Consider the following 11,964-nt stretch of genomic DNA (forward strand, 5'->3'; position numbering starts at 1 on the left):
TGCAAGTGGCCACTAGACATTCTCGTGGAGACATCTAGGCTTTGTATGGTTGATAAGCTTTTTTGGTTTGCTCCAATTTTTCGACTTGTCATGACTCATGAATCATGTTCACATTTGGTGGCCCCAATTAAATCAAATCAAACCTCTATTATATGGTTACTTGGTATGCAAGTTCTCTCACCACACCTTCCGAGCTGCTGATGAGACACTTTCTCGTCAATAATTTAGGTCTTGGGTTTAAATATAATAATAATTATTATTTTTTAAATAGTTTAAAACAAATTACAGCTTATTTCAAATTTTAAACATATACGTTACACCCATATATATATTTTTTTAAATAAAAATGGAAAGCAATTGTTTTGAATCCTATCTTTGTTGTAGATATGGTAAAATGATGTGATACCACCTAAAAAGTATTATCATAATACCAAAAAATGATATAATTAAAGTAGGATTAATTGTTTTTTTTTATATATATATTTTCAAGATTTGATGTAAATATATTTGAAAAAAAATTATGTTTTAGACTTAGTTGGGCCCAAAAATTAAGCTTTTATCGATATAAATTTACTATTTAAGCCCAACACCTAAAGGAAATGTGAAAATTGAGAAAAATGATATAAATTTTTTATCTTTTCAAAAATGACCTTTATTGACTATGAAAAAAAAAAAAAAACATTAATTTAAATTTTATTCATTTTGCAAACCTGAATAAAATTTAATATAATTTAGTGATTTGGAAAAAAAAAATACACTTTTCTAAAAAATTAAAAATAAATTATTATTATTTAAAAATCAAACATCTTGAAAAATATATATTTTTAAAATTGTGTACATAAAAAATAGCTAAAAATATGTCAATTTTTTTTTAAATGATATATTTTTATAATATATTTTTTAAAAAAATAGTTTTATAAAAATAATAATTTTTCAGAATAATTATTAAAAAAAATTAAGATAAAAAAGTTTCTCAAATATTATGATAAAAAATTATTTTGAAGAGTATATTGATTTTTTCATATTTTATATCATTTCCATCGATTACACAATTTTTATGGACCAAATCTTAATTTTTGAGTCCAAAAAACAATTCTCTCAATATATTTAATCATTAATAGTTTTAAATTTCGTTGGTTGTCCCTATAAAATATATTTTATTTATAAAATTTATTTTTTAGAAATGTTTTAGCTAGAATTATTTTAGGTAAATATATTTAATAATTTTGTAAAAAATAAATTTTAGAAACTTTTATTTACATTAAATGGATGTGAATGAAATTAAGGTAATTAAAATAATTACAATAAGGGTTTTTTCAGATGCAATTTTGTCTTAAATATAATCAACCCTTCCAAGAATCTCAACCCTCAAGAAATTCAAAAAGGAAATGGATGGGCATGCCCCCACCCACTTGTTGAATAAAAAAAAAAAAAAAAAAAATCTCAATATAATTAAATATTCGTAACAATAATATCCATCCAGCGCACATGAGATCCTTCTAGTATTAGTAGGTTATACGTGTCACTTTTGAATTCCGTATCAGCATTTGCATCATCCTCCTTTCCATTTTCTGAAAAGAGATTCTACCATTTTTAGTAGACTTAAATGTTGTCTGGTCTAAAAAGGTCCCTTGACAAAACGTGGACTACAATCCAATCTCCATATACCAACAAAATACATCAATACATTGGAGATCCTCTTCTATCCTTTGTTATCCTTCTGAATATTTTGTTACAATTGTAGACATTCTTGTTGGTCATGAGTTCATGGGTGGAAGATTGATTCAGGATTATGTATGCATATTCTTTTAGGCTCCCACCGACCATGTGCACCGACGGACATTGAAAACTGTTTCTGACCCTAAAATAGAGCGATGCAAATATTCTTGAATTTGTATCGTGCAAGTCACCTAAGGGCAGGTGCACAAGAAATTGACCTTTGGGCTATGCCCAAGTCAATATCTTCGAGCAGTTTGCCATGGAGTAGAGGCGGTTTGTAGCCTAGTCAATTAAGGCTGGCCTTGTTTTAATCTGCCAGCTACATTTTTAATGGAAACTGAACTTGGATATGAGGGAATTCTGAAAAGAACTTTCCATAGCCAAATAGTTTTATATTTCACATGAACTATTACAAAGGTGCCGAATTGGACTGTTTGGCTGGCTGGAAAACAATGCAAGAAACCATGTGTCAACAAGTTTGAAGTTGAAAACATTTCAAAGCTTGAACACCCAGATATTACCTTTTTGTGCACTGAAGATAGGCCTGTGATTTAGAATTTGCATCTTACCGGTTGAAGCATGGCGCAGAACTAAGGGAAAGAACTGACAATGACAAGTTTCTACCCCAAAGATTAGAGGCAATCTAAGGGCCATTTTATATGCCGTAGTTGACTGGAAATTGCTTTCCCAATCAGACTTCTTTTTTCCAATGTGTCCCTAGCCCTATACTTGTAAAAAACTATAAAAATTCTACTCACAAGAACGACTTTTGGCTTCTCAATTCACATTCATTTCTGGGTTTTTTCCTCCACTTCATCCTCTTGTCATGACCGATGTACAGACATTCAAGCCATAACTTGCAGTCTACACCAAGGCACACTTAAAAGGAACTAATCCCACAGGGGTCAGCTGACGGTACCACCAGCCCACAAGGAAGGTTATCAAATGAGAACAGCTAACCTGCATAAACCATGGGAAATCCACTTCTCTGGACAGAGAAATGACCTTGTTTAAAGCTAAAAACCTTATGAAGAAACAAGAATGACAAAATCAAGTGGCATTTTTGTTGAAACCAAATAATATTCACCATGATTGGAGCTTCGAATTTGAGAAATCAATGTTTCTGGCTAACCCAAAATGAAGATCCTTTGTCCAACAAATACTTCCACAAATCAAGTTAACAATGGGAAGCCAACAGCTATTACATGCAAGGGCTGATCAAGCATACATAGAGATCAGCTGAAGGTTTACAAAAAAGGACAACCATGGCATGTATCAGATTGAGTGATAAAGAGACGAGTGTGATGAACCCTTCAGATATATCAGCCTGGTGATCATTCAAGAGAGACCAAAGATGAAATGAAACAAATATATATATATTTATTTTAGGATGAGAAACAATAGTATAGTAGATTGAGTTAAGTAAAAATAAGTACAAAAAAGGATGAGAGATCCTCCAAAAAGTACACAAAAAGATAGCAAAACCCTCAAAGTTTAAGAATCTATACAACTATAAGGTTCCACAAACTATGTACCATGCAAGAATATACGAAAAATAATCTATCCTTTCTAGCCCACACCCTTGGAACTACACACCAACATCCGATCAAGTTGGATCAAATTAAGGGGAATACCCTTAAAAGTTGTGGTGCAAGATGTCCAAAAGGAGGCTAAGAAATGAATTATGTCCCATAAACCCTCTGAAGTTCTTGCCTTGTCCTAAAAAATCCTAGTAGTTCTTTCCTGCCACACAACCCACATCAGAGCAAGACAAGCAAACTGCAACAACACCTTGCCTCTACTGGTATTTCCCAATCCTTTATATGAAATAATTATCATGTCACATACACTTTTAGGAGGAACCCAATCCAAATGAACCAAGCTGAATAGTCTATATGCCAAAGCCCCAAACTCAATGAGCAATGTAAGAAGATATGATCTACTGTTTCACCACTCTCCATACACAACAAACAAACATTAGGACTGAGGGCTTTGTAGGATCTTTTCAGTTATAGCATGTCATTGTTCAAATATTATCATAATCATCATAATCACTATCATTGTCAACACCACAAAGCCTTTGTGGTAATTCCAAATGAAGAAATAAGGAACACCATAGTATATCCAGCCTATAAAAAAAAGGTCAATCAAGATGATCTAAGCTTCCTCTATGGAAAAAAATTGTCAAAAATTAGAACAAAAGATGCTAAAATAGATAGCTAAGCAAGAAACCAAGTCTTAGTTCAAGCAACCGTATTGGGGATCAATACCATTAATCAAATATGAAGCATGAAAGAAATTAGTAGTTAACTACAACACATCGTCTCAATTGAAAATTCAGATATTTGTTGCATTCACAACAATTAGGTTCAAAAGAACCTCCTTCAACAACTAAAGTAATTTCAGTTACATCACCATCTTATACTTTTATGGTTAATAATCCACTTCCAATAGGCTTGTACAAGAGATTAATGTTGGTGTGTGGGCTCTTGGAAGAAATTGTGACTACTGAGATAAGTTGATGACTGGCAGTTTAATCCAAGTTAACTCTTTCTTTTATGATAAGCAAACAGAAAATTAATTATAAATACCCTAAAAAAAAGAGGGTAGACCTAATGTATTCCTTTTTTATGATACACGAAGGGTATATAAGAGGCACCTACAAAAAATGAAAACAAAATAAGAATCACCAAGCCATTACAGCCCATTTCCAACCAGCTATTCAAACTTTAGGCTATCTAAGGAGTCCAACAATGGACGATTCTCCATTCCTGGTGGTGCTCTAGACCACTTTGAAAGAGACTTGACAAGGTTTTCCTAAATTTTTTTTATCAGGAAGCTCTTCCTAATTAAAAATCCCACCATTGCACTCTCTTGATATGCGCCGAAACAAGCAAATGGGAGCCCTACACCTTACTTTTCTCCTCCTCTTATCCATTCTCTGAGACATCCATCCTAATAGGATGTCTTTCAATGACTCATGAAATACCAACTGCAGTACAAAAATTGCTAAAATTGTGTTTCTTAATTTGTTGGTTCTATCACAATAGATTGTAGTTTGCTGGTTCCTCACCCACTTTACAAAGATTGCATCAATTCACCATTAATTCTCTTCTCTGCATAAGGAGATCAATTATTAGGATCTTTCCTTATACAGCCTACCAAGCACCTACCCCCACCCCAAAAAAAAAAAAAAGAAGAAAAAAGAAAGAAAGAAAGAAAAAAGACATGTCCTCAAAGGAGGTGCTGGTACCCTAAATTTTGTTGGCAAATAATTGTAAATTATCATATGTAAGGAGTTAAAAAAAATTTTTAGAACCTCCCCTTCTTTTCCTCCTTTGGTGGTAAATTGTCCTCCCTATAAACTTATAAGGAGGTGCACAGGATTTGAAAGAGTTCAAACCTATTAGCCTGCTTGGTGGTCTGGATAAGCTTCTAGCTACGGTTTTGAGGAAAGGCTAAAGAAGAAGGTCATGGGAAAAGTGGTCTCCCAGTCCTACAATTCTTTTATAGAGGGAAAACGAATTTTAAATGTTATGCTTATTGCTAATAAGGCATTCATTAGGGGGATTTGTTTTTTTGTTTTAGGGATAAATTTTTTGGGGAAACTTTTGAAGCTTTAGAGAGATTGTGGTTCTTCTCTTTCATTTTCCCATTAGCCAAACATATCTTCGAGAGTTGATTTCATGAAATTGAGCGACAAGATCTGGTTTTTTTCGGAGGAGGAAAGATCAAAAGGTAAGATCTATGGACATTTGGGAGAATTAGGCTTGAATTGAAGAGGAGATTCAATTGCAATCATTGGTTCAAGTTGAAGAGAAAACATTTATATTCTTCCCTTTTTCTTTTATTCTGTTTTTATTTTTTATTTTTATGATCCTTGCATCGAATCTGAATCAATATGAGCTCAAATTTTGAACTCAAATGAAATTATAAATTCTTGGTAGCAATTCTTTTGAAAAATGAAGTTTGGCTAGAGATGCATTAGGTGGATTAAATGGTACATATCTACAGTATAATTTTTTGTGCTAATCAATGGCATCCTTTCAAATGTTTAGGGTTTGAGCCAAAGGGATCATCTTTTTCCCTATTTATTTGAATTGGCAATAGAGACCCGTAATTGCCTGTTGAAAAGGGCTAGGGAGGGACGTTTCTGTTGGAGCTTTTTAGGGTGAGTTGGAGGAGAGGGGGTGGAGTTGTCCCATATGTTATTTCCTTATGATCCTCATGTTTTTCTAAAGCTCCTCAAGACCAAATGGCTTCTTCTTCTTCTTCTTCTTCTTCTACTTTAATTAATTAATTAATTTATAAATTGATTAATCATGTGGTTTGAAGGCATCCAAAGGCTGAAATGAACCTAGACAAGAGTGAGTTGAGGGGAACTTCCATCTACTCACTTGGGTCTTATCTTGGGTGCTTCCTTTAATTTAGTGCTAATTTGGGATAAGGTGGAAAAGATGTTTCATAAAACAATATTGATGTGGAAAGGGCACTATATTTCAAAAGGAGAGAGACTTACTCTGATTAGAAACACCTTAACTAGCTTACCTATCTACTTTAGGTCCTTGCTTAGTAATTTGAGGAAGGCTAGATTAAAGCTTGAGCAAATTCAAAGACCCTTGCTTACTTTAGGTCCTTCCTCTAAGAAGGCATGACTTTGGAGAAAACGGTGCATCTGGCGAAGTGGTTGATTGCATAGGAAAGGGGGCTAAGCATTAGATGCCTTTCTTCCTTTAGTAAGACCCTTCATGGAAAGTAGACTTAGAGATACGCATATGGAGAGAAGCATTATGAAAACATGTTATTAATGGCAACTATGATAAGGAAGAAAGGGGTTAACGTTCGTGTGAAGTGAGAGATGGGCATGAGATTGGTTCATGAATCAATCCAAGTAACTCTTAGCTCTCATTGAAATTTGAAAATATTTTGCTCCTATACAAATCTTAGATTCCTTGAGAAAATTCTCTTCAAAAACAAAAATATAAAATAAGATTCTCAAACTACACATTCACATTCACATAAAATTTCCTTTCCAGCATCCACCCATGTAATTCTTACCATTCCTTGAATCATATATTTATCCTGATTATAAGCCTAGCCTCAAAATTGTCTAATTGTTTCTTTGCATGCTTATTATACCTTTTGTGAAAAAGGGAGGAATTTGACACTGCTTGAACTCATAATAAACCCCTACTGATATACCAAGTAGATGGAACTTCACACTCAATATTATCTCTTTACTGAACAGTCCTTCCCCACTGAATATGTCCTAGATATATAAAATCAGCAATTAACAACCTATGCCCGTTCCATGACAATTCCATAGAGACTCCTTCATAATGAATGACTTTTTTCCACTGAATCATAGAAACCATATATTCAAAGCATTGAAGCCTTTTTTTTTTTTTGGTAAATAAAGCAATTGTATTAAAAGCGCCAAAAAGGGCTTAAAGTATACACGATGTATACAAGGCCAAAAAAAAGGAGAGATGTACAAAAAACCAACACCCTCGCTTCACTTATACCCAACCAATATATGAAATCTAAAAGGGACAAAGAATTAGACTCAATATGTACCCTAATCCACTCCAAAAATAAAAGAACATAAAATCATGTGGTCTATAAGTTCAGAATCTTCAAAAGCTCTTCGATTTATCTCCTTCCATAAAGGCCAAAATAGACATAAAGACAAAACTTTCTAGGCCTTCTTCCTCTTCTTCCCAACAAAGGCTCCCCACCAACTAGTGAGGGCATCCTTGATTGAGAACGGCATCACCCACCAAACATCAAATATAGCCAAAATACGGGGCTACAACATGCTTGCTTTAAGACAATGAATGAGAATATGGTTTGCTGACTCCTCTTCACCCTTACATAAATAACATCTATTTGGAAGGCTCCACTCCCTCCTTTTTAGCTGATACAGAGTTAAAAAATTTTCTTAGACAGCTTCCTAAGCAAAGAAATTTGACTTTCATTGGCACCCAAGGGTTCCACACCAAACTTGTGGGGAAACCCTTCAGATAACAACCCGCTAAGGAGGAGTAGTAAGGTTTGATAGAAAAGCTTCCCCCCTTTGCCAATTGCTAAACTATAGCATCCTCCATTCCTCCATTAATTATGTGCCCTTGCAACCTTCTAAGCAAACCTTCCACCTCACCTAACTCCTAATCATTTATTTGTCTAGAGAACATTGGACTCTAACAGCCCGTCTCCCCATTCTGCTCCCACAACTAATCTACCCAAGCTTTTTTATCAGTGACAATTGAAAACAGCTCTGGGAATGTCACAGCTAAAGGTTCCTCCCCACACCACCTATTTTTCCAAAACTTCACCTTCTTACCATCTCCCACTCTAAAGGCAATGTTGTCATAGATCCCCTTCCATCCACGACGAATCACCTTCCAAAGACTCACTCCATAGCCTTCTATTGAAATTCTAGAACACCATTCCCCTTCTTTCCCTCCATATTTCCCTATAACCACCTGTTTCCAAAATGAATCATTCTCAGAAGCAAATCTTTAACACCACTTCACAAGAAGAGCCTTATTTAGAATAGATAACTTCTTTACTTCCAAGCCCCCTTCCTTTTTTTCCAAGCCAACAATAGACCATCTTACAATATGAGACCTTCTTTAGAGCTCTCCTTCCCCCCATAAGAAATCCTTTTGAATCTTCTCCAATCTAAGACTCACCTTACGAGAGATCACAAATAAAGACATGAAATAGAGAGGCAAACTAGATAAAGTGCTCTTTAATAAACTTAGTCTCCCTTCTTTTGACCAGTACTGCCTTTTCCATAAAGGAAGTCTTCTCTGAAATCTTTCCTCCACTACATCCCAAGAATGAATAGACTTGAAGGGGACTCCTAGGGGAAGACCCCAATAAGTGGAAGGTAAAGAACCCACTTTGCACCCTAACACGCTAGCCAAATGCTCTATATTAGAGATCTCTCCAATTGGGATTAACTTGCTTTTGTCCAAATTGATTTTTAAGCCAGAGATTGCCTCAAACCACATGAACGCCCAACTCAAGGCCTCTAATTGCTCCTTGTTTGAGTCACTGAAAATTCAAGTATCATCGAAATAAAGGAGATGGGGCACCTCCTTTCCACTCCTCTTCCACTAGCTAAGAAACCCTGAATGAAGCCTCCTTCCAAAGCCTTCTTCAATATACTAGAAAGCACCTCCATTGCCAAAATGAAAAGAAAGGAGGAAAGGGGGCCTCCCTATCTCAGACCTCTAGAACTAGCAAAGAAGCCAGTAGGAGTTCCATTAATCAGAATCAAATAGCAAATAGAGGAAATGCACTACCTCATCCATCTAGCGCATTTGGCCCCAAAGCCCATTTTTTCCATGACTACTAATAAGAACTTCCAATTTACATGGTCATAGGTCTTTTCAATGTCCAATTTACAAATAACTCCCTTATTCGAACTCTTAAGCCTTGAATCTAAGGTTTCATTAGCTATGACGACTGCATCCAAGATTTGCCTACCCTCCATGAAAGCGTGTTGGGAATTTGACACAACTCTCCCAACCACTCTTTTCAACCTGTTAGCCATGCTTTTAGTTAGAAGCTTATAAAGGCTCCCCACCAAGCAAATAGGTCGAAAGTCCCTCAAATCCTCTATACCCCCTTTCTTAGGAATGAGCACAATAAAAGTGGCGTTCAGACTTCTCTTAAAGAGATCCAAATGATGAAATTTAGCAAAAAATCTCATCACTTCAAACTTCACAATGTCCCAACAAAATTGCCAAAAGGCCATAGAGAACCCATCCTGCCTTGGCGCCTTATCCCTGCACAAATTGGAAAGGGTAGCAAGGATCTCTTATTCAGAAAAAGGATTCTCCAGCACACTCGCTTCTTCTCTGTCCAGAACCGAAAAGGCCAGCTCACTGATGCTTGGCCTCCACTCATCAATCCTTGACAAAACTCTTTGGAAAGAGATTAACACCTCTTCCTTTACCACTTCTTCCTTTGTCAACCGTCTTCCATTCACTTTGATGGCAATCAAATAGTTCCTCCTCCTCCGAGCATTAGCCATCTTGTGGAAAAGCCGAGAATTTTCATCACCTTTCAGCCATGGCTGCTGAGATTTCTGCCTCCATGAAACCTCTTCCATAGTTGCCCACTTACTGAAATCCTCCACAGCCCTTCTTCTAGCCTCCGCCTCTTCAGGGGAAAGTCCCAAATCACTTTCTTTGGCATCCCAATAACCAATCTGAGAGAGGGCAGCCTCTTTATTGGAGAAAACATTCCCAAGAACCTCTCTGTTCCAGGTTTTGAGATCTTGCTTCAATGCCTTTAGCTTGCAGGCTAAGATGTGGCTAAAAGAGCCACTAAAAGTGTAGCCTGTCCACCATCTCCTCACCAGATCTTTGAACCCTTCCACTCTCAACCACATGTTCTCAAAACAAAAGGGGGATTTACCACTCCTGATCCCCCCTATATTCAAAGCATTCAAGCCTGTCCCCAATAAACCACTAAATTCCTCATTTACAGTTACAAAAAAAGAAAAAGAAAAAAAAAGAGAAAAAAAAACATATACTGCAACGACAAAATTAGAATTGTAAACAGAAACCATTAAAGTAGAAGGCTGGACCATTTTATATGATCATCAACAAGTTCTCTCTTTCTAAAGCAAGGTGCACAGTTCTTCTTTAGCAAGAAGTTCTGTCTTAGCTAATTGTTTAAATGATGTTCACCGAGTCTTGTTCTCCACGTCCTTTTACTTGCACCATTTTCTCATACTTGCACATGAGCGAATATTTTCTTATATTCCATGCGTAAAACTACAGAACTCATACTATTGATAAAAACGGATCCCCAATAAAAAGCCATGACAAAACCCCAAACCAAAACGAATTCTACTTGATCATAAATAAGCATATTTAGCCACAAGGATCCAATTTAAACAACATAAAAAAGGGGCACATACCATTGTACAAACATGTTTATCAATCCATATCCATGAATTCTCAATCTGTTTTATGAGTAAATGACATATAATTCCCAAACCACATCCCCAATGACTACAGCACTCAATTTACCTCCAAAATCACTCTGCTTTCGCCTCAGCCTTTGCCTCTCCCTTCGTCTCCACGAGCTTCGGTTCTCCACCGCAACATCCACCTCCGTGATGGTGGTGATGGTGATGATGATGATGATGGTGGTGGCCAACTTGCTTTCCTTTAAGCTGCTTCCTCATATCATACGCATCCTCACCATCCGCATAATATTTCGCCTCCACATCATGAATCTTATAGCCCAGGGTCTCCGTATACAAATTAAACGCTGCCCTATTACTCTTCCGCACATGTAGCGAGACGTACTCGGCCCCGAACACCTGCTCCATGGCGTTTTGCGCGGCAGTCATAAGCTTGGTGGCCAGGCCGAGTTTGCGGTGCGTCCGGAGCACGGCCAGGGAGGTGATGTGGCCGTGGCACTCGGAGCTTTCCTCCTCCATCTTAGCGAGCACGTAGCCGACGATGCGGCCGTTGTAATCTTCGGCGACGTAGAGGAGCTGTGGCCACGAGAGGATGTGGTAGAGGTAGTACTTCATCTGGTAGTTCTCTGGGAGGCAGAGGAGATTGCAGGCTTGCATTGCAAGGAGGTCGTCGATAGTCGCTTTGCGTATGCAAACCATTGTTGATCGTCGGTGGACTGAATTCTAGGATTTCGAGGGTTAGGGCTAGGGTTTGAGAAGCTGAGGAAGAGAAGCTTCGGAAATGGCTTCGGCTTTTGTAATCTGCAATTAGCTATACTGTGTTGGCACTGTGATTGGGCTTGGGCTTGGATTTGGGATTGGGCTTTCAAGGATCAACTTGTTTTGGGCTTGCGCTTTGGGTTGCCCGATGGGTTTGATTGGGATCCAATTGCAGGTAAATTCTATTTTACATTTTAGATTATTAATCAAATTAATATTAACTATAATAATTTCTTTGATTTTCTGATAACAAGAATTGACTGACTTCCCATAGAAAATTTTTATAAGATCAATAAACATTTGTTTACATATTATTGAAAAAAAGGGTAAAACCTATTTGGTAATGAAAAAGGATTTGTTTGGTTTTGAAAGCAAGTTGCAAAATAATAATAATTTTTTAGAACAATTCTTAATTATTTTCATCAACAAATTTAAATAAAACTATTATATTTTCGAAGCAAATTATCAATAACTGTTTTGAATAAAATATTTATCATACTTGGTTTTTAAGTTAAAAAGTTGTTTTAGTTGTAAAG

General features: G+C 36.4%; 2 protein-coding genes across 3 annotated transcripts; both read right to left on the reverse strand.

Moving 5' to 3' along the window:
* Positions 1-2,824: 2,824 nt before the first annotated feature.
* On the reverse strand, positions 2,825-11,454 carry LOC117928973 (N-terminal acetyltransferase A complex catalytic subunit NAA10). Of its 2 annotated transcripts, none has more exons than XM_034849135.1 (2): positions 10,773-11,454; positions 2,825-3,046 (listed from the first exon to the last, which is right to left on the reverse strand). In XM_034849135.1, the coding sequence occupies exon 1, from the start codon at positions 11,366-11,368 to the stop codon at positions 10,781-10,783; it is 588 nt and encodes a 195-aa protein (XP_034705026.1). In that variant the 5' UTR covers positions 11,369-11,454; the 3' UTR covers positions 2,825-3,046; positions 10,773-10,780. The 2 variants fall into 2 exon arrangements, with proteins under 2 accessions (XP_034705026.1, XP_034705027.1); XM_034849136.1 differs by lacking the exon at positions 2,825-3,046 and adding an exon at positions 10,170-10,188.
* Positions 9,551-10,126, reverse strand: LOC117927896. The gene has a single exon (XM_034847620.1). The coding sequence runs from the start codon at positions 10,124-10,126 to the stop codon at positions 9,551-9,553; it is 576 nt and encodes a 191-aa protein (XP_034703511.1).
* Positions 11,455-11,964: the final 510 nt, after the last annotated feature.

This window comes from Vitis riparia, chromosome 13 (genome assembly GCF_004353265.1).
Source record: "Vitis riparia cultivar Riparia Gloire de Montpellier isolate 1030 chromosome 13, EGFV_Vit.rip_1.0, whole genome shotgun sequence".
NCBI lineage: Eukaryota > Viridiplantae > Streptophyta > Magnoliopsida > Vitales > Vitaceae > Vitis > Vitis riparia.